The 27,427-nt window shown below is 49.7% G+C and overlaps 1 protein-coding gene across 2 annotated transcripts in view; it reads right to left on the bottom strand.

The window, feature by feature from the left end:
- Positions 1-271: 271 nt before the first annotated feature.
- The window catches only part of Agap1 (ArfGAP with GTPase domain, ankyrin repeat and PH domain 1), a 440,472-nt gene continuing 413,316 nt past the window's right edge, over positions 272-27,427 (bottom strand). For both annotated transcript variants that reach the window (NM_178119.3, NM_001037136.1), the window contains 2 exons: positions 7,793-8,048; positions 272-6,863 (listed from right to left, as the gene is read on the bottom strand). In NM_178119.3, the coding sequence (NP_835220.1) occupies positions 6,660-6,863; positions 7,793-8,048 (460 nt within the window). In that variant the 3' untranslated portion in view covers positions 272-6,659. The remainder of the gene's footprint in view (positions 6,864-7,792; positions 8,049-27,427) is intronic.

Here is a 27,427-nt window from a genome sequence, read left to right as displayed (position 1 = left end):
TTGGGAACTGCCAAACTCACCCTTATTAGGGCCTTTCTGTTCCTGTGATTGAGTTATGGGGGAGCCGCCTGCCCAGCTTCTGAGGTTCTATTTCCTGGGTCTCTGGCTGCAGGCTGAGGGACTAGGGCCTTCAAATAAGGGTGGCCTGTGTCTAGGACAAGTCTCCCTTGGGCAGTCACTGAAGCCCCTCTTCTCTGATTTACCTCTTCTGGGAGCAGGAAGCCAATTAATTGTGACAAATGGGTAGCAAGAAGACACTCCACAGAAGCACTGTATACATATTTTCTTTTCTTTATTAGAAAGAGGTCTCTCCATTATAGGCACCTCTCTCCGTTACTTTACACGCTTCTCTGTCTCCTTTTCCCCTTAGAATACTGTACAGCTGACACAAAATCCCAAGGCAGGAAAATACAAACCAGCATATTTAAACCCGAACAAGGTCGTATGAACGAACAAGCAAAGCGAAATGTCTGTGGGTGGTTTAGTTACAGGACAAACAGCATAAATAAAGCATCAGTCATCGGGAAACGTAAAATCATGGAATGAGGTAATATCAAAATGCCCAATTGGCGACCCACCTCTGGAGAAGCCCTCACTGGGCTTCTGCCTTCTATGTGTGGCCAGGCAGGCGAGATGGCCTTCCTCGCCCCTACCCAGAAAAGTGCCAGCGGTGCCCTGCCTTGTCTGGGGTTTCATTTTTTTTTTATTTTATTTTTTTTGCAAAGAAGGCCCTGTGGCAAGAAGACTCAAGGTGGAACTGGGGGAAGGAAAGAAGAGGGTCTACCCTCAGGCTGTTGTAACGGGCCAGCCACCTTCTGTGCCTTCCTGGGACTCAACACTCTTTCAGTCCTCAGGGCTCAGGGCTGGAGCACCAGTTCTCATCTTAGAAGGTGGTGCATTTTAGAAAAAAAAAAAACAAACAAACTACCCCCTGGGCCCCCCTGAGCCCCACCATAAGGGGAGGGAAAGCGATGGTTTTACATACAAGAGAGGGATGATTTTCAACAGGAGGTGCAGGCGTCTTTCCCTCTGATCACAAGGATGTTTTGAAGGTATCTTTTGCCTGTCTGTCACACAATAGCCAGGTCTCTCTACTCGACTACCCTGGTAAGGAAACTGCAGGACTTGGTTGGTGGGTGAACAATGTGCGTGTGTGCATGCAAGAGCAGGAACTAGAAGCTACACGTGGGCTGGACCCCCAACTCACAGCACCCTTGGTCCCGTCCCTAGCCATCTGGGTGAGCCTGGGGGGCCGAGCATCTTCTGAGCACATCAGCTGTGAACAAAGGGCTGTTTACAAATTCTGTTTTGGTGCATGCCCTCAGTGAGTCCACCTGAGCCACGCAGGAGGCTATGCTTTTCTTCCTGCAAGCATTTGAGAGCCATCTCTAATACCCACACTAACATGTGGGCTAGTGTGGACCCAGGCCTGAACCCAGACACTGGGGGACAATGTGATCCTAGAGCGGCTGTTCCCAGCAACAGTGTATTAAGGGGCTCTCCTCAGGACTTAATCCCATCCCCCCTCACCCACTCATACCTCTCGGTTCCTTCATTTCACCCGCAACAAGACAAAGGCCATGTCATTCCCTGCACACAGAATTCCAGATCAGTCCTCCCTTTGGCAGGAGAGTCTATCTTATGGCTTGATTCCCGACCCCTGGGGGGGTCCCCAAAAGATGCCACGTGCCCAGCAAAATAAAGACAAGCCCTGAGCTGACCTCTCTCCTCTCTCCTTCCTCTCTCTCTCTCTCTCTCTCTCTCTCTCTCTCTCTCTCTCTCGCTCACTTGCTCCCTGAGGCCCTTGCTTGGACCCTCGAGTAGCTGCCAGTGCTGGGTATCCACACCCACCTGAGGCTCACTATGGAAGAGGAAGGCCTCAGTTAAGATGCTCTGACCAGACAGGAGCAAACTCAAACTAAATACTGTTCTTCTATAGGAAACTTGGCCTCTTGAGACGAGGGGCGGGAGGTCAGCTTCTCCCTGGATCCTCAGTGTGCACTGCCTTGGGCAGGGAGCCACCAGGCTTATGGCACTTAAGCAGGCCTGACCCAGATCTGCTAAAACCTAAGGACACAGAGCCTTGTTGGCTGTCTAGAATTATCCATGATGAAACCTTCTCTCACTGCAACTCTGACCCAGGGTCCAAAGAACAGCAGGTCCAGAAACTAAGTGGGGTCTCAGCATCTGAAAGAGCCCTGTCAGGGCAGGACTTCTGAGCAGAAGGAGTCTGTGCCTCTTCAAACACTGAGGCCCCAGATGGTATCTTTCCCCATGAAGTGAGAGATGAGCCCCGACTCCAGGCACTGGAATCTCTAATCAACTGTCCCTGCTTCTTGCTTCCAGGGGTGGGACTAAAAGCCCATGGTCTATGGTCGACTGCTGGGTGGCACCAGCAGAGTAGCCTGGCCTCTCCCCTTCCCTTTCTCACCTCTCAAGGAGGAATGTGACATTTTGGCTAAAACCCCATTCATCTCAGCTGCTTTAAAGAGAAGGGCCCAAAACAGGCCAGATACAAAGAGTTGGGTCATGTGGTTCTCTTAGACCGGATATGACTTGGTCCTGTTATGTCCCAGGCACACATCTTGGTGTGCTGCTAGCCAGGGCCTGGCAGGAGTAGGGCCATTTAGAATCTAAGAGACAATGGAAAGAGAAGGTGGCACACTGAGCACCAATGGCCCTGGTAGCTTTCTGGTGAGTGACAAGGCAGAAATGGCCTCCAGCTGTGCCCTTCACAACAGAAGCAGTGGGGGATAAATTCTGTTGTTATTTTTATTTTTTTTTAAGCAGAGATGTTCATCCATGTCACATTTCCTCCAATTCCTTCCTGCTTTTTAATTTGTTTGCTTCAAAGTCATAAATACGATCCTGGGGGGATTTCTAGCAAAGCCTTGGGGACCTTGTAGGATGTGAAGGATGGAGACAGACGAGCAGAGGAGAGCCCACCCAAAGACAAGGGCTGGCTTCTCAGAGAGGCCAGCCTCTCAGGAGTTTGGAGGCCCTGATGACCTCCCAGCTGTACTGTTGTGGGGCGTCTCCAGGAGGGACAGAGATGGAGCATCTCAGGCATGAAACAGCGTCAATGCAGGGAGGAGGGGCCGAAACCTTGGCAACCAAGAGCACAAATCAGGCTCATGGCCAGTTAAGTCTCCAGCTCACCAAGTTTAGACACAAACTCACTGTGGGTCTTGACAGAGAAAGGAGGATGTTACGGAGTGCCCCGGGGTTCACTCTCTGGCCAAGCTCCTCGGGATAGAGGCAGTGAAGCCCAAGGCCTGAGGTGTTAGGATGCTCAAAGTTAAAGGGCAGAGGGCTCTGACAGAGCATGTATGCTCCTCGAGCGAGTGCGTGCGTGCGTGCGTGCGTGCGCGCTCACCCCAGCAGCCTCGTGGTAGGAACCACAGGGAGAAGGAGGCTTGATGAGCCAACAGCGTAGGTACGAGGTTGCAGGAGAGGAGGCTCGTCTTAGGCTTGAGTGACACTTGGGGACAGTAGGAGAGCAGTGCTTAGCTCTTTGTAAAACCAGACAGAACATTAGAGTGGCTTTCTCAGAATGAGGCTGCTCTCCCTCCCGACACTGTTCACGGCCCGGGGGAGGGTATCAGAAGCTTAGCAGAGGTAGCCCCAGGTGAGCCTGGCATGTGCCTGGTTCTATCAGTGACTCCCCAGGACAAATGACAGATAAGTCACAGGCCCCTTTGCCGCTGGTCCCAGCTGGGAACCTCTCAACAAGAAGGGAGAGATTCACCTTTAACAGGAAGGCTTGGGCCTGGTGGGCGTGGGGTCTCAGCTCTAACAGTGTCTGGAGTGAGAACGCACATGTTCCGTGTTCCCCCCACTTAACCAGCTTCTTTGACTTTTCCCACTTCCTTCCTTGATTTTAGCAAGTCAACCGGGTGACTATCTCATTCTGATGTGCTCTTTAAAAAGCGCATTGCATTAGGGGAAGTGTTTGCTACTGGGACTGCCAGCCATAACCCTGTCCCTGTTTCTCCCAGCCTTGGTGTCATCATGAAAATGGGAACAGGAAGCTGTTGTTGAGGGAAGGACCTGGTGTGAAATACAAGTTCAGTTGAATCAAGTCTCTCCTTTATCTGCACAGAAAACCCTGGAGGCTCCGATACCACCCTTGTATCTATTGCCACAACTCAGGCTTATGAAAAGTGGGCTACTCTTGGACAGTTCAGCACGGCAAAAACTGGCAGGGGAGGGGGCCATGTGTTCCGAGGAAGAACTGATGGTGTCAGGGAGGGAGGGAGGGAACCAGAGCGAGCAACTGCGCATTCAGGCAGCGGAGGATGATGTGAAACAAGGAATCATTCGGGAAAATATCATATAAACACACAATAATATGTACACACTCATATACACCCCGAAGAGAGACCTCACAAAGGACTCTGCTTCCTTTCTGAAGTAGGCTCCCCTACGACAGAAGCATTCCTAGTGGGGATTAGCTACACTGAAATAATTTAAGAATCTCATTTATACTCTATCTGTGTTCTCTATAGAAGTCTATGGTAAAGGCTACGTGGAGGCGTATGCGGATCGCGGGGTCGGATGCTAACGCATTCTTCAAAAATAGGCAATGACAGCTTGTTTTCTCTATTCACATTTAAAGTAACAACACAGTGATGGAGAGCAGGAAGAGAAACCAAACGCAGGGCTTATGGACTGAGTTCAGGGGCCTCAGACCCGCGGCTTGCGCATCTGTGACATTTCTGGATCCCGGTCAGTTCCGGCTGTGCCCAGACTGGAGATCCCCACAAGACGCGCACCACATATAAAGGCTGTGTGAAGCTTCACTTTCCTTCCCATCTACTTTACATTTGTTTTTTGTTTTCTTTTTTTAAAAAGTTAAAGAGGAGGAAAAACTCTTACAAAATATAAAGTTCAATATATAAGCGTAGGGAGTGTCTCCACAGGCTGCCGGTGGTGGCTCTGCCCAGCGTCCTGTCTTCCAGTGTGATGGACTTCTCCCTGCCACACTGTCACCAGGCGGGGGGCTCTCTGGCAAGGCTGCCCCAATTTATTTTTTTAAGAACTAAATAGTGTCACGGTTTGGTGTTCCTGTCTGATCACCGTGCTGAAGGTGTCCGGTATCTGATGAGCCCTGTGACCTACGATGGCAAATCGGATGTTAGAGCCAGACGGGCCGTGCTGTGCGGAGTCTACAGACTCAGGAGCCGGCTGTGCCAGAGCCGCTAGCAGCTGCTCACAGGGTACCTTTGTGGGTCTGGTGTTTTGAGAAATCACCCCTTCTTGCCACAGCCCCTCGGTTTGACTGGGAAGATGGTCTCGGCTCTAAAACTGGGCTCTGGGATGAGGGCTCATACCCTCTTTCCCCTCCCTGCTTCCTGTCCTGACTTTAATAAGCAAATTGTGCCACCGACTTATTCTGATACGCACCTTTTAAAAAGCTGTTTATCACATTAATGGAAGTGTTCGCTGCTGGGAGTACTTCCCACGGACAATGATCTGTAACCCTCTGAGCTCAACCAGTTGCACGTTATTAGTTCCCATCCAGCTCAATTTATAAATTAACATGGGTGCCATTTGTCTGTGCAAAAATCAATGCATATTTATGAACTTCTTTTATTCAAATAGATTTTCACACATCTTATCTACGACAGAAACCTGGGTAATCCAGACCTTGTGGACTGAGGCCTGACACATCCGTTGTGGCCAAAGTACAGAAAAATCTCTTAGAAAAAAAAAAGTCTTTTATGTATTTAGTTTTGGAACATATTTGAAAGCTGTTTTCAGCCGAATTCATGATTTCGTTTAGAATTTCCAAGTGACTCTTTATTTACTTATTTATTTATTTTCCATTTTGTTTTTGCACCAAGTAAGGGGACTGAAGTCAAATAATACCCAGCAACTGATTTCCTCTCTTTGGACTGAAAAATTAAACAGATACTAAATTATGACAGTGAATTTAGAAAGGAGGGCTCCAAGGGCTGGAGAGACACGTCTAGGATAATATGATGCTGCTAGGCGCACTGCAATCATATCGTGGCAATCACCGGAGCGTGCCGTGTAACTACCTCCTCGGCTAATATGCCTTCTTCCCGGTGATGACTAATCACGTTCTATTAAACAGCGGTAATGCTGGAGGAACTCGACTATACAAGTGTAATGAAGCTGGTACTCTCCCTGGACAGATTAGCTACAACTGATTTGACACCTACCATCATAGGGGCTTCAGACCTGACAAACTGTGCTTGCTTCTGATTTATGCCGTCAAGCTCCCCCGAGAAGACGTGAAATCTAAGCCTCCTTTTGGTCGAGGTGAAATGTACTGATGTGCTTAACTGCCAGCTAGGGGACGCTGCCCCTTCTCCTTGCTACCCCTCCCCCTGCCCCGTCTCCAGGCCACTGGAACAGGGGTCCCCGTTGTCGTGTGCTATCCTCAAAGCCGGGAGGTGGTCGGTCCTCCTACGTTGCTTCCGGAGGGTGGGGAAAGAGTTCCGTCCTGTGGCCTGCAGCCTCCTCTTCTCCCCTTGAGGATGTCCAGGTCTGGAGATTTCATGTGGGGTGAGTGAGTGGCAGGTGGGTGGAAGGCTTCCACCTGGAAGAGGGAGGGAACTGAGGGACTCACGTGGTGGTTGCAACTTCTGGAGCAGGTGGGTGTGGGATCCCAGGTGTAGTGTTGGCTGAGCTCAGATGACACTGGGCGCCCTCCCGCTACTGTTGTTCCTGCTGTTGCTCTTCCTGGACAGGTTAGGGGTAGCCATGAGCACAAAGCGCTCGTCGGGGCAGCCATACTGTAGAAGCACGTCAATACACTCCTGGCTGGAGGCCTGCCGGGCATAGGCCAGTGCTGTGTTCCCGTGGGCGTCTCGGGCCATGACGTCCACTCCGTACTGTAGAGGCAACAGAGCACTCATTAGTGTCCCTAGGGATCTGAAGGCACGGCAAGGATAGCACACAATCTACATACAGACTGAGCTGGGATAGGCACCTGGCGTCCAAGGAGCCACAAACCAATGTTCACATGTTGTTTAGACCAGGCTCTGAACCTGTTGTTAGGAAAGGGACCCCCACCCCCACCCCCTGCGCATCACAAACAGGTCAAAGAGGACTTCAAGTTGGCTTTCTAATCATACATCTACGGAGAAGGACAGAAAGATGGCTTGGAGGGCAAAGGTTCTTGTCAAGACTGAAACCTGGGTTTGATCCACAGAACCTACATTGCTCAAAGACAAAATGAACTTCATGAGCGTGCATACATGCATTTACGTGTGCACGGATGTAAGCATGCATGCACGCAGATGCATTAGTTTTCAGCTGCGTTGGATCTCTGTCACCAGAGTGGAGACAGAGGGTACTAGTGGCTGATATCCCCTAAGTGTTTTTAGGTAACTGCCTGGGAACGTTACATTTTGTGTTATGGAAATAAAAATTTAAAGGTTTGGCAGAGGGACTTCTAGAACCCTTTCAAGTTATTTATGCCCCTCCCCGCAGAAGATGACGATGAAGACCAGGTAGGTCCGGTTCCCCCAAAATGCTTGATCTGAGAGACTGTTAGAAAGACACTTGAGAACCTCTAGCAAATGAGTGTCAGTTTCATTTCTGCTCTGTACCCAGCCTCCCCCCACCCCCTGTTCTATACCCTCAGGCAGCTAAGTCTAGACGGAAAGTTCAAATCCTGCTAGGGTCAGTTTTTAGGCATGGCCTTCTCCCCAGTTGCTGTCCCAGGGAGAACTCCATGCATGGCAGAGAGGAGAGCGGGGTCAGTCCCCACAGAGGCTCCACCCCTGTTGGGCATGTGGTGGGCACAGCAGCCACTTACCCAGATCAGCAGCTGAGCCAGGACCACGTTGCCCTTGCGACAGGCCAGGTGCAGCGCCGTGCGACCGTCTCCTTCCCCACAGGTCTCATTCACCTCGTCCCGGGACCCATGTGCCAGAAGTAGGATGACAGTCCGCAGGTCTTCCTCGGCAGTGGCACGCAGCAGCTGCTGGCCCAGGGAGAACTCTGTGCATGGCAGTGGGGCCAGGAAGAGTTTCTGCTCATACTTGGCCCGGATCCACCTTTCCTTTTCTTCCCTGTGAAAAGTCACCACACAGGCATGCGTTAGAACTGTGGCTGGAACCTCTGCTCTGGCAGCTGCCCTGGTTAGGAAGCCCAGGGAGGGCGCAGAGTCAGTTTCCCCTTCCGATACGGCCCCCTTGGGGGTGCTTGATTCGTGGTTCCGGAATTGGTACTCTTCTGCCCGCGGCATCTACTCCCAGTTCCAGAGCCAGAACCTCTGACCTGTGAGCACAGCCCTCTCCACCATGCATGGCCTGGGGGCCTGCATCAGTGCAATGCAAACGTGGGCTCAAAGGCTTGGGCTTTCCGGGAGGAAGGAAGGAAGGGATCCCACAGCAAGATTATATTGACCAAAAAGTAAGGTCCCAGGTGAGCTGCTCCTCTAGGGCTGGCAAGTAGGGGTACCCCAGGACTAGGTAGGGCAGCAGAGGTCTCATCTGAGGTACGGTGTCCCTTTTGCTCTTAGTTCACTGGCATTCTGGGATGGAGGCGTGGGCGAGGGTATCCCATCACTTCCAGCTGGAGAAACACTGAGGATTCACACATATCTCTGGGGTCTTGTGAAAGGCTTAAGGGGAGGGCGCAGAATGTTGATCTCTGAGGATAAGTGTTCCAGGGCCCAGCCTCAAGGGGAAAAACTGGGCAGCCTCTGAGGTTAGAGCAAAGCTAGGGACAAGAGGGCAGGGTGAAGCTGTTAGGCCGTGGGCTCTGTGATAGGATGGACATAGTGTCTTGTCTCCAGCTCCCAGCATGGCCTGGAGACTAGGAGCATCAGAGGCCCGGCCCCTCCCTTAGGGTCTATCGATCTTTTGGGAAGTATTGCAGATGAGGAAGGGGTGGAAGAGGAAGGAGAACACACCCTAGGGTGCTGTGTTTATATAGAGATCAAGAAGGTAGGCTTGTTGGGCACAGTGAAGTGGACCTTTAATCAGAGTACTCAGGAGGCAGAGACAAGTGAATCTCTATGAGTTCAAGGCCAGCCTGGCCAACACATCCAAGTTCCAAGTCAGCCACAGGTACATAGTGAGAGGGTCCCGTCAGCTGACTTTAGGTTCTGGGACAGATGTGGGTGCAGAGTTCTCAAAAACCAACCAACCAAAAAACGAACCAAAATGAGAAAGGATGAACCCCAAAGTTCTCCTGATTCTATCCCTTTTTAGGATAAGGGATGAGATAGGTAGGTAGGTAGGTAGGTGTGCGTGTGCGCGCGTGTGTGCGTGTGTGATTTCACGAGTAACCCTCAGAGTTTTCCCAGCAGCCTGTGATGTGTTCCTGAGGCCTGAGCGCTGCTATTTCATGAGGGTGATGGGGAGAGCAAGCAAATCCCACACATATGGACAGACTGTAATTATCTCAGACTTCAGTAAGACCCCACTCAGTGACTTCTGAAACCCAGAGCCTCTCGGAGCAATAATGGGAGTGCAAGCTACTGGCCGCAGGCAGGAATCTGGGCCATCCCCAACCCTTCAGAAAGAAAACTCATTCCATTCCTGCTTCCAAGGCCCAGAAGAAAGGCCTCGTTTACACCTCTGCACAGTGTTTACATTGCGCCTGGTGACCTAGTGTCAGGTTAGTCCTAATCTGTTTTTAAATACTTAGGCAAACAGATTCTTCCAGGAGTAAATCTGGATTAGTTTTGCTTCACTTCCTGGTACATGTGAGTGACCCCCAAGTGACCCCTGACTCTTCATTCAGAGACTTCCAGGACAAACACTTGGCTGCAGCTGAGATGAACTGGCTCCTAGATCTCTGCAGAGAAGCCCCTCACGGGCATCCTTACCTAGGCTGAAGGGGGGGGGGGGGGCAGCCAGGGAATGCAAGACCCAAACCGCTGTGGTTCACGCTCTACTTTAAAAGCTTGTTTATAATACGTCAAGCATTTGTTGAGGTAGTTCATAAATCAGGAAGGAGAAAGAGCAAGCCTTGAGTTAAATGAGAAGGGCTAATGGTGTAGGAGACGTCCAGACCTCCGGTTTCCAATCTGCTAACTCTCATTTTTGGGTAGGCATTAAAATCACACTGTCTTATTCTGCTCCAGTTGATTTTAAAAGTCATTGCCAGATCACCCAGGGGTAACGGGAGAACTTAACATCAGAGCTCGGGTCTTAACTGCGATGATTAAAATTTCATTTTAATATTCAAATACCCAGCCAAAGACTGAGCACAGATTCCTGCCTCTGCCAAGGACAATCTCTAGACCTGCCGGCGGTGTGGCTTTAGTTTCAGATGGAAACAGAACCCTGCAGTGCCAACTGCTGGGTGGGCCCCTTGGCTTTTGAGCTCACCAGAAGTCTAAGAGGCCACAGGCTTCAGGCTTGCACCAGACCTGACTTTTTTTTGTACTTGAAATCCATTTAGGAGAGAAAGAGTCAGGCCCAGGGCAATGGAAGGTTTATGGGAGTTCAGCTGCTTCCATCAACTCCCATGTACTCCCTGTTGTTCGCAATCTGTCTTCTGTGGCCAATGCCCACACTAACAAGTGCACCCCAACATGTGGCTCGGTGAGCTTTGTCCAATGGCTGTTGGGAAGGCAAAGGGACCCACAGATGCTGTGAGGCTGTGCTCTCTCTCCTGTATGTGAGAGAGAGAGGTCTCGAGGTCTCAGCACTCACTCTTCTCACCCTCTTCTACTTGGAAACTTGTTTTGCCATTTGTAAAATGGGCTTATTAGAGTCAGGGCTGTGGAGATCTAAGATCTCTCTTGTGGTCTATACACTGGCCACAGTGGCCCTTCTGTAAGCCGCAAACTGTAGAGAATCTATCTATACTGTCCCTATGTCAGTCATGACCAGGCACACAGCACTCATCAGTGTGGTGTCTGTGGTGGGCAGACGGGGATGGAGGTTTCTAAAGAAGATGGAGAGCAGCAGAGCTCATCACACTGAGCACAGGGAAGTGGGTTGTTCTAGGTCACGGGCCTAGTGAGTCCCTTAGGGGCGTGGCGACCCTGGACTCCAGGACAAGGGTCTTGGCTAGGTTAATGATCCCATGACTGTCAGTGTGTCTGGGGATAGGTATGGGGCGTGTGTATGCAAGAGCCTGAGAGGCCCAAGGGTCCTCGTTGTCATGGGCCAAACTGGTTGACCCCAAGTTCACACGTTGAAGCTTTAGCCAACAGTATGGCTTCGTCTGGTCTTGAGGGAGCAGATTAGATTAAATGGGGTCCTTGTGGTGGATCTCCACTCCACTATGGCTGGGGTCCATATAGTCATCAGCCACCCTCCTCCCTCTGCACAGCATAAGGGCCATGCGAGCCAGGCAGAGGCTTCCCCAGGCAAGACTCCAGCCATTACACCTTGATCTTGCACCAGGCACTTCCGTTCCTGAAGCCTGCACATATTTTGCTATGGCGGCTTCCCCATCCTTCCCCTCAGCTCTCACCAGTGTGAGGGGACGCTCTGACCACAGTCTCTCTTCTGTTCTGTCAACATCACTGCCCTAGGAGACCACAGTACCAGGGCACGATGGACTCAGTTGTTACTCTCAGGTCCCTTGGCCATGTGCTTCACTGTCCCCAAGGAAGGGCCAGTTCAAGAGCAGCAGAGCTGGTAGTAGATCATCTCGCCCCGTTCCAATGCCCTGGAGGACCACTGCTCACAGCCTCTGTTAGCTAATGAGCTAAAAAATGACTTATTGGCTCGGCTGCCATCAGCAGGGAGGAGGGGCAGGCCCCTCATCAGGTCTTGGTGCTGACACACCTTTAAATAAATCAACTGCAGGGAGGGAGGCAGCGAGGGAGGGAGGGGGTGATAACCTGTCAGAAGACAGACACCAACCCCATCCCTAAAAACACAAAGAGACGTGTTCAGGAGATACCCTCTCTCCCCTGAAATGGAGCCCTTTGGGAGCGGCCCCCTGCCTCCCTCTGGATCTGACTCTAATTGCCTGGTGTGTAAACCACAGGCTAGCGGTGGCATTAGAGAATGGGTGGGACAGGAGTGCAGAGCTAGAAGTGGCTATTGGTCTCAGCCAATGGTGCTCTGATAGTATAGCTTGGTGGGTGGACAAAGCTACTCCTGACCTTAGGGAGGGGTGACCTGGGTACGCCCCCCAGGTGCCACCACAGATGCAGTTGCCTATGTCCTGGCTGGTTTTATACCAACTTGACACAAGCTGGAGATCTTAGAGGAGGGAGCCTCAGTTGAAAAACGGCCTTCATAAGATGGGCTAGAGACAAGACTGTAGAGTATTTTCTTTTTCTCTCTCTCTCTCTCTTTTTTATTTTGGTTTTTGGAGACAGGGTTTCTCTGTGTAGCCCTGGCTGTCCTGGAACTCACTCTGTAGACCAGGCTGACCTCGAACTCAGAAATCTGCCTGCCTCTGCCTCCCAAGTGCTGGGATTAAAGGCGTGCGCCACCACGCCTGGCGTGAGTATTTTTCTTAATTAGTGATTGACAGGAGGAAGGCTTAGCCATGTGGGTGGAGGCTACTTCTGGACTGGTGACCCACGGTTCAATAAGAAGGCTGAGCAAGCAATGTGAGCAAGCCAGTAAGCAGCACCCCTTGGTGGCCTCTGCATCAGCTCATGCCTCCAGGTTCCTGGCCTGTGTGGGTTCCTTTCCTGACTTCCTTCAATGATGGACTGCAATGGGTTAAGTGTAAGCCAAATAAGCCATTTCCTCCCCAAGTTGCTTTGGTCATGGAGCTTTATCATAGCAATAGTAAGTCTAACTAAGCCACCTGGGCCATGTCTTCCTTGAGGCATGCCAGCCAGAACTGGCAGCTGGTAACATGGAATGCCGAGTGATGCCCAAACTGAGAACATGGCGAGGGAAGGGGTGGACCACAGCTTCCTGATGGCCTGCGGGCAGAAGTCAGAGGTCACAGGTGTAGGACCACTGACTTTGTGGTACCAGAATTGAGGTAAAAGCCACCAGATCTCAGGATGGGGACTGAGACAGACACAATCTACAATTGCTGCCACGGGTGAAGGAAGACAGGAAGTCAGGGCATGCAGAGGACTTTGTCACTTCTGTGGAGAGGTGGGACAGGAGCTCTTCACTGTGTGCAGGCTACACTGGAGCCCAAAGGTCTGCTCCTCACATGAGTCGCATCAATTGCAGGGCTTGTCACCAGGACAAAGCCAACCATATGACGGCACTATTGATTGCCATGATGGTAATGACTGTGACATGCCTGTGCTCAAGTGGCTGAGGCTGTGTCCGGTGAGGCACGTACCATTTCTAGCTGCCCAACACTGGTATCCGGGCTTTATTCTCTATCCCTGAGTGAGCAGACACTCAGCATGAGCCCATGAGGGCACTGCCTCACCACCTCTGTAACCAGAATGCTCTGCACATACGCGCCCCTCACTCCCTGACTCCTCTGTGGAAACCACATCCCCCAAGATGATGGTCTTCTGAACCAGGGTTTTGAGGGTGATATTGTTCAGCCCAGCTGGGGGTTTAGCTTAGTGGCTAGAATGTGGGAGATCCTGGGCCCTGACCCCAGTTCCCCAAATAAATGCTTCAGTCTAAGACATTTGTTACCCCACCCACTAAGACCAAGAGGAAGACCTAGCCTCTCCGTATCGTCTCCTCACTTTGATTTATAGCTGTGTGAGCCAAGTGGTAGGGATGGGTCATGAGTCCATGGACAGATGCTGGAGTGGAGCTGACAGAGGGCATGAGGGTTGGGTTGAGCAGAGAGTGGACATAATCATCATGGCTGTCCTGATAGGTACAGGATCAGGAGAGCTCCTGCTGTCACCCACTGAGGGCAGCAGATACAGATTGTCTCTGCCACCACAATCTCTTCAGGTTTTCCCTCCTAGCTTTCTTCCTTACTGAGATTATTTCACTATCATTAAGAACACCAACCAACTAACCAACCAACCAACCAACCAACCAACCAACCAACCAGAACACCAATGTGCAGAACAGGTATAGAATAGGGAGAAAGAAAATTACAACCCAGCGTGTGAGGAGGGTGGGCTTGGGGGGTGGGCTAAAGCCACTGTCTAAGGCTAAAACCCACCAAGTGGGCCACTACTGCTAAGGACTGTCATTTGAGCACCAGGGGAGGCCTGGAAGAGGCAGAGGTCATACTGTGTGTGTAACACCCTTCTTAGAGAAGGGGTCCTGTTAGTTGTTTTGTTTTTGTGAGACAGAGCTTCATGTAGGCCAAACTAGCTTTGAGCTCACTACCCTGCCTCTGTCTCCTGAGTGCCGGGGTTACAGGTGCACACCATGTCTGGTTTTATACAGTGCAGAGAACCAAACTCCATGTATGCTAGGCAAACACTACAATAAACTGAGTTCCACCCCCAGCCAGAGAAAGAGTCTTAACGCAACACCCGCTCTCCATTCCTGCTGCAAGGTTGCCCCCCTCTCTGTTCCTACCGAGAAGCCCTTCTGACTGTCGCCAGCAGTGTTTTGGGTCTGGCAGGGAGGGCTCAGCATACTGCCAAGGGGTAAGAAGGTTAATGGGTTGATTCCCAGAAAAAAAGTTTTTCACAGAGCTTCTGACCGGCTTTCAGCACCGTCCTGCGGATGTCTAGGAGATGCGTCACTGAAAGGCAGACATGGGGGTGGGTGGCCAGACAATCCTGGGTCTTCAGGGAGCCCGTTGTCCTGGCTGGTGATAGTGCTTCTGGGTTGCTATGATGAGCTGTCCCTCGGGGGGTGTGTAGTCCTCAGATGCCAGAATTCACAATCCTGGTTTTGGAGGCTCTGTTGTACCAGGGGCTTTTCCCAGAAGTCTACTCGCTGTGAAGTCCTCTGAGTTCGTTCTTATTTGAACCTTCCTCATGAATGGTAAAAGACCAAGAAGTCATTTTGTGTTTGCACCCATCACCGCCCTTCTGGAAACATCTTTGCTTCCTAAAGCATGGAAGGGATTTTTTTTTTTTTTTAAAAATACTGATTTTATAGGCCATCCCGGAGGAACGAATACCCTTGGGGTGGGGAGGTGAAACTGGAGGAGCCACACTTAGTCCTGAACTGGTGACAGATGAGGAGAGGAAGGACAGAGGAAGAAGAGAAAAGAAAAGGCTAGCAGCAAGGAATTTGCAAAGTGCTTCCTGCCTCAAGCTAAACAGGAACTGGGAGAGGAGGCATGGAAGACGGGGCTGGAACAATATGTTTGGAGAAAGAGGGGGGCTTCCTCCCTGCGGAGCAAGCCCAGACCCGGGGCTTGCTGAGCACAGACCCCTGCTCCCACGCATGCCTTCTCCCGAGCTGCGTTGCTAGGGGTCAGGCCACAGCGGCGAGGATGGCCAACAAAGACCAATGGATATTTATTCCTTAATTACTGAAAGCTTTTAAGAAACTGGCCACTGTAAATCCCACTTGCAGGGAGCAGGAGGCAACAGACAAGAATTTATACTCACGGAGCAAAGACAAAATAAATATCTGGCTTGACTTTTGATCAATATTATGACTGTCTTTTGCCAACCTGCAGGGTATTTTATGAGCATGGGGGAACAGAACAGGATCATTATTAATTAAATAAAGTCAACTGTATTAGGCTTATTACTTCTTCGAGTCACAGTTAACTGTGCTGGGCCATGGGGTCCGCAGATCTATAGGCAGGTACAGGTCCAGGCGTCAGAAGGTGACAAGTGCCTGTCCACATGCTCCATAGTCATGGAGGTCATAAGGATCGCAGTAGCTGGTGCAGTCCATGTGGCCCAGAGGGTACCTGGGTAATAGTGGGGTTTTCAGATGGCTGAGCTTGGTCTCACCCTGTGTTCCTATCGAAGATTCGGCTGACACCCGGAGCCCCTCAGGGTCATGTGTTAGGAACTCCAGGCCCTTCTCCACATTTGCCCCTAGGAGCCTCCTGGAGTGCTAGGACTCAACACCAGCAAAGGCCCAAAGACATCTCCTGGACAGGGCTCAGCAGCAGACAGACATTCCTGGAGTTTCCTTGTTAACTGCTAGGCCTAAGACCCTTCTAGCTCCAGTCATGGTGATCAGTCCTTGTGACTCAAAACTGGAAGACAAACAGAGCAGACGGCCTGCACCAGCCTGCAGGGGCTGGGGAGAGGCAGGGGTGGGTTACAGTGCAAGGCACTAGGGGACAAGAGGGTGGACATTTGCAGCCACCTTGGACTGTGGGTTTCAGAAGGGGACCTTGGGGGAGGAAAAGGGTCAGGGAGTAGGGGCTATATGATGGGACACCTCAGGGACAATTCTACTCCCCGGGAGCATGTGGCAAGAGGCAGTGTAGGAACCAGGAATAGCCACTTTGGTTACCAAAGCCAGCTGCACCTTGATCATGTCAGCTTTCAGAAGCACAAGAGACACATTTTCTTCCTGTCAACTACCTGGTCTGCCAGCAGCAAAGGACAAAGACAGGGAGTCATACGATTGCTCAGCCCAGGTGCTATTCTCGGTCATTCCACCAACCCTTCTTCCTTCATCCTCATTTGTACACCGGTAAAACTGGAGTCAGGTCAAGACCACTTGTATGCCTTGCTCTCAACCTTAAATAGATACTGACAGCCTGTGTGTGTGTGTGTGATGTGTCTGTAATCCCCATTCTCAGGAGGTGAGGCAGGAGGATTGCTATGGGTTTGAGAACAGCCTGAGCTACAACATGATTCTAAGATGACTGACAGCCGTGCGTGTGTGTGTGTGTGTGTGTGTGCGTGTCTGCTCCGTGTGTTTCTAGCCACACTGGCTGTCCCTGTAGCTAACTTGAAGGCGAGTCCTAAGTCTGTAAGGAAACCCATCTTAGGCTGCAGAGTTTCTCCAAAACTCGGAACAGCAGAACCGAGGGAGGTATGATGCTTTTTATTTCTGCATTCTGATGAATCAGTCACTCTGAGAATCTAGCAGCTTTTCCTAGTATTGGTCTTGGCAGAGGATGGTCTCCTGCCGGCCGGCGGCTGGTTAGGTCAGCCATATCTTCCCGCATGGAGCCAGCAGAGCACGTCCATTTGGATGCAAAACTCGACTGGAATTGCCCAGATCTCATCAGAACATCAGGGGCAGGGTGAGAGAGCTGTACCTCCTGGCTGGCGCTGCCTCTAAGCAAGGCAATTCTGTTGCTATACATCAGGGGTTGCTACTGCGTCCTAATGTGTTAAGTGGCTAAGCACTGTGGTTTCAGATGGGATTCTGACAGTGAACCTCAGAGACCTGTCTCCCTAGGGATCACAGAAAGACAAGCTGTCTATGAGAACTAAGAGCCTGAGCGGCAGATACCCCCGGCACTGGCTTATGAAGAATTGCCTAGGAGGCTGTAGGAATGAGTCTCTGCCCAGAAACTCAGCTTGGTACCAAAGTACCGGCCCCAGGAGCTATGGCTAGACCCAGTCCCTTGACAAGCATGCTTGGAGCCTTTTCTCTAAGACCTCTGGAACACAGTAGCTCCTCATTAAGCAGCTGAAGATCAGGCCTTGTATTTCCTCAGTCCTGGGTTTGACTTCTCCCTTAAGACTCTGTAGAGTGGTATCAGGCACATGGGAATACAAGATGTCCATATAGTAAAAATGGGGAGAGGGTACTGGGGTGTGCGTGATGAGGTGCAGGCCAGAGATAGGGTGGCAGGGTGTCTGAGGAGGAAAGTGAACCAGGAGCGAGTGTAGGCCTAGGCCAGGGAAGCCCCGGAAGAAAAGCATCAGACAAGGCCGACCGCCTCAGATGACACAGGATTGGCAGCACTGCCGTCCTGCTTAGGGCGGACAGGCACTTGGAGCAGGCACTGGAAGGTCAGCAGGTGGGTGGGATGGATACACCAGGGAACTTGATACTGAGCTGTCACTGCTTTGGATGGCCTTTCTCCTTTTCCTGGGGGGCTGTGGGGAAGACACAACAGGAAAGGACAGGGTTCCTAGTTAGCAATGAAGAAGAGGAAGCCCTCCATAAAGCTGGGACACAAGAGTCAGCAGCGATCAGGAGACCCCTTGGAAGTGGATGCTCAGGAGGCTCGGTACAGGGAGCAGAAACCCAGGTGTGGACTAGCAGACAGGAGGATACGTACCAAAAGCACTTAGAAATCTAAGTTCCAAGCAAATGACTTGAGGAAATGCCTCACTGTTAGAGAAAGGAAAAGGCCACTTTGCCCCCGAATCAGCCAAGATACGATGCCAGCATTTCGCTCTGTCTTATTTCCCTGTTTTCTACCCTAGAGTAAAATAACACAACGAGGGACACAAGCACTTAGGAATCCAACCCCAGTTTCACCTCTTAAACACAATTTCTCTAGGTGTCTCTTAGCTCCTGTGTGTTTGCATGGGGAGGCTTTTCAGTTAAACTAGGTGCAGACACAGTAGATACTTCTGAGTCTTGATACTGGGAAGAAAGGAAAGAACTGTCTATTTTAAGGCATAAATCCAAGAAATCTGTGCCAGGCAAGGGTGAGCCTGGGCAAGTGGAGCGAGGCAGATCTAGATTCCATGTAATGTGGCATGAAACGCAGCTAGACCTCGGCAGCCCTCCCGGCTGCCCTGGTGGTGGAGCCCCCATCACAGCGAATTAAGTCCGCCATAACAGTGGCTGATGTGATGGGCTTTGGAATGCACTGCATCATAAACATATAAGGGAAGAGAAATGGCCCTTTTCCTCCACCCGGGATAATGGAAGATGGATGCAATCCCTCCCCTGGTGTGCACCGCTGCCCTTTAAACACGAGGGAGAGGAAGCCCAAGGCTCCTTCAGCAGGGAAGGGCCAGGAACAAGAGGAACCACAAAGTACAGGCTCCACCCATGGCTTCTGGGAGTGACCCTCAAAACAGGAAAGGTCCCGGGTTGCTAAGCTGCAGCCCATTTAGAAAAGCCATAGGAAGTCCTGAGCAGTCTGCCAGGACTGACTGGCCACTTCTGCCAGAAACTGCCAATGGCCTTTAAGAACATAATCCTTGGTAACATTCTTTAAAAAAGACATAAGACTACTGCTTTTGAACAATAAAGTATCTTCTTGATGAACCTTTTTTTCTTTGAATCTAGGGGTGGGAGGAGATTCCAGAGTCACTGCTACCAAGCAGAACAATGAGGACACAGGCTTTCCAGGAGGGGAGGCATTGAGAATATGCAAATGTAGAAACACTTAAAGGTAATTTGCATTTTAACTTTTTTTTTCCAAAGTCGGAAAACATAGAAAGTGCTGTGGAGGTGAATAGGATTAGTAGTCTGGACCTGCTGATTCCAGTGGGCAGCATCCACAGCCATGTTCCCTAGTGGGGAAGGCCAGCCTTTGAGCAGCCCAGGATGCTCTGTCCCAGTGTAGTGACAGTGAAAATGTTATTGGAGACCAGAGAGTTCTTTCTTGGAGGAAACCTTACAATGATCTACTGCTGGTTTTCTTCATCAACTAATAGAATGATGTTACTAATGGCTGGGGAGACCGCTGGGGTGGCAGGGGGCTTGCTGAATAGCACGAGGACCTAATTTGGATCCCCAGCTCCTATATAAAACGCCAGCCTATAATACCAGCACTGGGGTGGCAGAGACAGGAGAGTCCGAGGATTGCTGGCCATGCTCCCGAGAGTGAACAAACACACGATCTCTCTCTCTCGATCTCTCTCTCTCTCTCTCTCTCTCTCTCTCTCTCTCTCTCTCTCAAATTCATCTACCTACTAGGCAATTTTTCCAATTGTAGCTCTGTTTCAGTAGACCTGGCTACATTACAATTCATCTTAAGGGTATGAATTCATTCTCTGTATAGAAAAAGCTTTATTATTTAATCAGGGTCATTGAAACTATTCCATTAAAGTCACCAAACCTCTAACTAAGGGGTCAGGAGGCAGAAACCTGGCCAGACGTTTTATTTTCCACAAGCAATGGAATCTAGCCTACTTTCTGTCATTGGCTTTACAGGCAAGGTGAACTCTGAGAGATGAGCTTTCTCATGGAGAGACCTCGGGGCAGGGGCTGGAGCAGCTCCTGGCCCCAGACACAGCATGGCTGCACAGCTCTGTAGCACGGAGAAGCATAGCCTGTGGTAAAGACTCTACTGTCACTGGCAGAATTCTCAACCATTACCGCTCTAGACAGTCCCCAACAGTTCAGCCGACTGAGGACCAGCTAGGTGGTGGTGGCGGAGCTGTGGCCGGTCCATGGGTCCATGGAGAAGCAGCAGAATGGAAGAATGGAAGGCAGGGATGAGGATCTGTAAGCGAATTCTGAGCCCACTCACTCCGCCCTCTCTCTGCAGAGAAGCTCCTAACTGAGACATTTAATTGCTGGCTGCAGAGCTGGCCAAGGCCTAGCTCTGGTCTGGAGCCCCGAGTCCATCTTCATTGAAAGCCTTTTTCCCCCTTGGTTGCTTTTTTGTTTGTTTGTTTTTCAAGACAGGTTTTCTCTATATGGTCCTGGATCCTAGAACTCACTCTGTAGACTAGGCTGGCCTTGAACTCATGGGAGGATATGGGCCTGCCTCTGACTCCTGAGTGCTGGGACAAAATGTGTGAGCCACCACTGCCCAACCATTAAAAACCCTTTTAAAAGGCTTCTAGGGGGAAAAAAGTCCCAAGGTATTGCACACCTCCCTCTGGCCTCTGTGAGCACCAAGCATACATATGGCACATGTAAAACATCCATACACACAAATAATGACATCATATGGCACATGCAAAGCATCCACACACACAATGACATCATGATGATGAGGATGGATGGAATAGTGCCTCACAAACGTGCCTATGGCTGTATATGATGTATAGCTATACTTAGTGCCAACAATGTAAACTTTAAAAGTTAAGATGGCAAATTTTGGATGACATATATTTTACAACTGCTATTCTTTTTTTTTTCCCCCCAAGACAGAGTGTCTCGCAGTCCAGGCTGGCTGTGTACTCCTCACATAGCCCAAGATGACTCTGAGCTACTCATCCTTTTGGTCCCCTTCCTAAATGCTAATATTACACGTGTGAGCCACAATGCCTACTTTATATTATTCTAGATACTGAAAGCATGGCTTCATGCATGCTTGGCAAATATTCTGTCAACTGAGTCACCCATTAATGTCTGCAGCTTGCATTATTGTCTAAAGTTACTTTTCTACTGCTGTGATAAAACGTCATGATGAAGGCAACTTTATAAAAGAAAGTATTTAATTGGGTTTATAGTTGAGAGGGTTAGAGTCTGCGACAGAGCAGGAACAGCTGAGAGCTTACACTTACTTTATCCACAACTAGGAAGCAGAGAGGGAGGGAGCTAACTGGGAATAATGCTGGTCTTTTGCAAGCTCCAAGCCCGTTCCCTCCACCTCCTCCAAGGCTACACCCTCTAATCTTTCTCAAACAGTTCCACCAACTAGGGGCCAAGTATTCAAACGTATAAGCCTATAACACCATTTGCATTTAAATCATCACAGTTTTTGTAAGTGAAGCTGTTAGGAGAGTTTTATGCAGTTTGTGTCGAGTTTTTATTTTTCTAGCCAAAACTGAGTACTAAATACCAAGTCATATAGGAAATATACATATATCCACCAAACTTATTCTCCACACTAGAAGAGATGAGTTTTTAAAAACCAAGTACTAAGATGATCAAGTAGATTTTAGAGGCAGTAGCACCCTGTGTCAGTGGCTGCATCCACTACATCACTATGGAAGGAGGCACACTCACAGCTACAGTTATGCTAAAGTCTCTTAGAAAAAAACCACATGCCACTAAGGAGAAGGTGGCACACAGGTGTCAAGTAACAGCTGGGAAATATGTTTAAAGGATTTGTAAGTGGGCTTAGGAACATCAAATCTGTAAGGTTGTCAGTAACGTTTGTGAGATGCCAGTATCTGCTGGCTTTCACCAGGAAAAGTTAAAGGTCTGAGCAATTGGAAGCATCCAAGACAGGGCAGGACCTCCCAGCACTGCCAAGATCTCAGCCACCGGGCAGCTCGGTTCAACTGCTCGTTTTTCCATGCCTCTCTTCTGTCTCTTTGTAGTCTCTTTGGGAGCACATTTGGAAATTATTGAAAAAGATAAAATGGCTCTAATCTGTTACCAATTAGAAGAAATGCGAAAATTATTTTCTAATTTGTGACTCTGTAGCATACGTCTCAAAACCCCAAGAGAAGTAATTGGAATAATCACGGCCGCTCCTGAATATTTCTATTATGCTCTTGAAATAAGAGTGGCTCTGTCCTTTCTGAATCATATGCCTGGGGGTTGAAGGTCTCTACAAACGCCGAAGCTCTGGTGGCAAGTCACGATTCTATCTGGGCTGTGCAGTGGGCCCTAGGCAGTCGGTACCCTGCTCTGGGCCAGGTGCAGGGGCATGGATGGAGAGAGAGGAGCTGTGATCTCTGTAATCCTCCTGCAGGGCAACCTACCCCCAACTTCCTCATCCTGGAAACTCGTTTGTAGCTGGAAAACCTCTGTCTAGCCATAAGCCTGATTTATGAGAAAGAATGTGGGTTCCCCCCCTTTCCAAACCTAGTTATCCTACGACTTGAGTGACTACCCCTTGAAAATTGATAATTTCTTGGTGCTTAACAGTAGAAGGTCCACCAATGAGGAGTGTGGCACGCTAATAAATTTATAGGGCGTTATAGCCAATTAGAGCGCACCAGCCGTTTGACGCCAATCAACTTACCATTCCGCAAATGCACTCTTTATGGCCCGCACTCTTGTGGTTCCATCCCTCATTTCTATGTTTGAAAATCAGCACATGAATGCTGACGGTACAGGGATCTGGAATTGGTAGCAGGCCTTCTGGGGAAGCAACCTCCCTTTCCCTCGGGCGAACTTCTCTTTGTTCTTTGGTGGGAGGTGTGGAGTGGACTCTGAGGTGGGTAAAGGCGATTTGCTCAAGATGTTGGGTATCTCCCGTGAGTGCAGGCCATTCTGGAACCTTCCTGCAGATAGGAGGTTGTTGTTTCTTTAAATCTCTGCTTCCTAGTTACAGGGCAGAGGTTCAGAGGGCAACTGGAAATGGACAGGCTGGGAAGGGTATGAGGAGGAAACAGGAAGTATGGAAGTCCAGTTTTTTGCATAGAGCATTGCCCGAGACGTCTCGTTATTTCTTTGTGGGGGGAAAAAGCTGTCCATATGGATTTGGCTCGGATGCTGCCACAGGTCTGAGCAGTCTCGCTTGGACGCTTCCTTTGGACACGGCAGATGTCTCTCTCTGTCTTTCCTCTGAGTTGTTCCATGGTTACTCCCTTCTCCTTAAAAGTTTCTGGGAGATCCTTCCTTCCATCTTTTCTATGCAGCAACGTGCTCTCTGACTCCCCAGTGTGTTTCTGGTGTTTGCCCCTGTCCCATCTTGTCTAGCACTCATTGCTTAAGGGAATACAAGTTGGGCACTCTCAGCATGTGGATGAACGTGTTGTCATGAGAGTGACATTGGTGGAATGTGTACTCATGTACTGTGATCCATGGGAGTAAAACTCATCAGCACAAGCCATGTTCTCTTAGTTTCTAATATACAGATAGCCTGAAATTAATTTACACAGTAAAACCCGGGTCAAGAATTAACACTGCTTCCTTCAGCTTAGGAACACAGAGGACACCAGTAAAACTGAGGACATCAACATACTGAACCCAAGACACCACCACCAACTGGTATTCAAAGGGGCACCAAAGTCTCTGTGCACCGTCCTCTACCAAGAGCAGATAATGCCCGCTGACTAACACACTCTCTGTTAGTGTTTTCTGCCTCACTCAGCAGCTGCAGAGGGACAACCACAATGCAGACTCCAAGGGTTCTTGTTTTGTATCAGAGTTGGGGTCACCTTGCTCTTCCTCGGGGTACAAGCACCACATGAGGAAACTTTGCCAATTTCCAAATAAAAAATACTGGTGACTTCTTTTAGCAAGAGTGGCGGGTTCCTCTCAGAGACCTGACTAGACTGTGGCAGGGAGGAGCAAGGCCAGGTGCCTGGGGTCTGGCCGGTCACTTCAAAGTGAAATGCACACTAGCCAAGACCCTCAACTTTCTGCAAGTGAGCATTATGGAGAATCTTGGTGGCTGCAGAGCTAGGACTTGCCCGGAGTTTTCGCAATACACTGAGAAATGACCCTTCTGGCTCTGTGCTGCTTTCAGAGGGCTTCCATGCTGAGGCTGAGCTGGAGGCTGGTATCAGTACATCTGACCAACCGAGCCTTCATCTTCATACACTTCTAAGGCAGTAGAGAGCAATGGGACCTTCTTCTCACCCGCTATATCTCTGGAATGTCATTTCCCAACAGGGTCCACCCTAGAGCCTCATGCTAGGAGCTAGTGAATCAAGTTTTACAGACACAACAACTTCCTTGATGGACAGAGGAAGCAGCTATGCCTTAGTTGCCATCTGCAGATGCCACAGTACCACATACAAACACAGAAAGCTTGTGGAGAACAGGGCGACTGGTTCACCACACCCATACACTTCTACTCAGAATACCACAGGTGGGAAGATCCTACCACCACTTCCTATGCTGAACCCGCTATTTCAACAGACACTGTGGGTCAGGGACAGGCATGTCATGGTAGGGTCGCGACAAGTGGATTGAGGTAAATGGCCCTGAAAGAGGACCAGCTCCTTTATAGGAAGGGGCTGAGGGACTCTTTCAAGACTGAACACAGAGCACACAGAACGCTGTCCCCACCCCTACCCCCACCCGGGGCTTCAGCTTCCTCTCATTCCCACCTCGCCCCCTAAACAGCACTGGAATGCCCTGTCCCCTGATGGGCTTCATAATGAGAAGAGCTGTCAATCACAGCTCCATTAGCCTGGACAGACTTTCAGTTCCTGAAACAATTTATTGGATTCCCAGAAGCAAATGGGCCTTCTTCCTTTTCAGCTCTGTTTTTTAGGGAGCTATTCAGAGGGAGTGTGTGTCCTTCTGTCCCTGCTGGGCCGCCTTTGTCTCCTCCATCTACTCATGAAAACAGTTTCCTGAGTCTACCTACCTCCTCCGCCCTGGTTTTCCTACTGTTTGCCAAAATGTCTTCCCTCCCCTGTTCAGCTGCCACACTACCCCACCAGCTGTTTCCAGCTACTGAACCAGGAAGGCAGCAGTGAATCCATTTGCAGATTTTTGGAGCCGGGGGTGGGGGAAGGGGAGAGGCACATTACGTGAAATTAAACTGGTGCAAAGAAAGAATGAGCTAATGAGTGAGTGTAGCCAGTTCCCAGGTCCAGATCCTTCCTTCCCCCATAGGAATTTAGCAAACTCTATGAAGAACGAGTAAAGATGCAGCCGCCAAAATTTTATCAACAAGCATTCAGTTTTCCTAATGGTGAGGCAGGATCTGGCTATGAAGTAGCTCAGGCTGACTGCAAACTCTTGACTGTAGCCGGCAGAGTGCTGGGTTACAGGCACTTACACGATGCCTGGTGAGTCATTTTGAATGTATGAGGTTCTTAACATTTTTAAGATTTATGTTGATGGGCAGTGGTGGCGCACGCCTTTAATCCCAGCACTTGGGAGGCAGAGGGAGGTGGATTTCGGAGTTCGAGGCCAGCCTGGTCTACAAAGTGAGTTCCAGGACAGCCAGGGCTACACAGAGAAACCCTGTCTCGAAAAACCAAAAAAAAAAAAGGTCTATGTTGATGATGACTGAAGTTATGTTCTGATAAAAATTTCAAATATATATTAAAAAATTCAACCTAGTAACCCACACGTAAGGTCTCTGTAGCTCCTGGCTCCTGAGCAGAAGAGGGGCTGAGGATGACGTCTGGTAACACTTCTTTCTCTGCTCTTCCTGAAGAATGACATGCACAGTGCCCCTGCCCCTGAGCAGGAGGACGCTGGCTTTTAGGCATAAATCACTTTAACTTTTAGCCTGGGAAAACAGGCTGCAGAAGCAGAGAGAGGGCTATGTCTTGCCTTCTGAGGCTCTCGAGTCAATAGTAAATTGGGGGGACACCATTGTGCCATGGAGATCCAATCAGGGTAAAATTATGCAGTCATGTACGAAATAATATCTATTAGGCTAATTTAATCACCGAATACTTTACAGATGAATTAGAATTTAGAATCCAATTATTTCCAACATTCGGACTGTCAGAGCCTGTTTCTAGGCAGGGGAAGAAAAAGGGGGAAAAAAGGAGTAGATGATGATTAGGGTTGGCTTTAAAAATGCAGTCAGCAAGGCTGGGGCAGCGAGGGAGGAAGAGCGGCTCTGCTCAGGGTTGCACTAGCTCACACTCTGCCCCACCCTACGGGACCTAAGGGACACACTGATCCCTTAGCCCCGATGGACAGCCATTGTCCTGGCCAGGAACCATACAAGCCCCTAAAGGAACCCTCCTCCTCAGGGCTGGCACTTCACAAAGGCAGCCGGCTGGACCATATCCTGGGGTCGTCAATGGTGCAGACCAGCTACTAGGTCTGGGAGTCTGTACCCCAAGGGCACCGTAGGAGCCATGGTCACTTCCTGGGTGATCTTGGTCCCTGCCCCCAGCCCCTGCCCTATCTAGTACTACACTGCCTTTCCGGGACAGTAAGGTTGTCTAGAGTCTGGGAGAAATTGAGAAGAGACCCGGAGCCTGGGGCCTCTGAGGTGGGGAGAAAGTTTCTGTGGGGGAAACTGAGGCCTGGGAAGGGTGGTCAACACCAGGGGATGGGCTCATCTTAAAAAACTAAAACTGGGGCTGGAGAGATGGCTCAGCAGTTAAGAGCACTGACTGCTCTTCCAGAGGTCCCGAGTTCAATTCCCAGCAACCACATGGTGGCTCACATAAGGTCTGGTGCCCTCTTCTGCTGTGTTTGAAGGGAGCAATGGTAGTTTACTCATATGCATTAAAAAAAAAAAACCCTAAAACTGACTCAGCATTCTTTATTCATTTTCTATGCATGCATGTGTGTGTGCATGCATATGCCATGACAGGTATGTGGAAGACAGAGGAGAGTCAGCAGGAGTCAGGTCTCGCCTTCTACTTGTGAGTCCTTGGGACTGAACTCAGGTCTTCAGGCTTGGCAATAAGCACCTTAAACTTCTGAGCCATCATGCCAGGCCAGCTGGGTGCTCATCATGGCAAGAACAAACTGGCCCAGAGACTGTCCCCTTCCAAACAGAGACCATCGCATTCTCGAAGAATCAACCTGGTGGTTTCTGTTTCTCTATGTTTATAGGTTAGTTCAGGCAGCAATGAATAGTGTAAACAGCTATTTAAAAAATTATCACTTGATTTATAAATAGAAGTTTGAATCTTTGGGTTTCAACTATTTAAATGCCAACAGAGATTTCTTTGTGAAAGAAAAATGGCTGAAACACAAATTCCTCTTCTTTTTTCAATGGCACATTTTCTTCAGGGAGTAGAAGCATGCAGAGGTCTTCTGTATCCTGGCTATTTTGCAATTCTCAGGAATCTCCCACATTTCCAACAGTAGAGTTGGGATGTTAGGGGAAACCCACCACTTATAATTCCTTCCAGAATGATCCTCATAGTATGAAATGAACAAATGCACTTAAATGCATTTGAGATTTAATGTGCCAGCAGGCTATCGGGCTATTGTCAAGACTGAATACATTTGTTTAAGTTTAAGGTGGCCATGGAGACCCCTATTCCTCAGGA

Source organism: Mus musculus, chromosome 1 (assembly GCF_000001635.26).
Source record: "Mus musculus strain C57BL/6J chromosome 1, GRCm38.p6 C57BL/6J".
NCBI classification, from domain to species: domain Eukaryota; kingdom Metazoa; phylum Chordata; class Mammalia; order Rodentia; family Muridae; genus Mus; species Mus musculus.
This window is presented reverse-complemented; position numbering and strand designations above follow the sequence as displayed.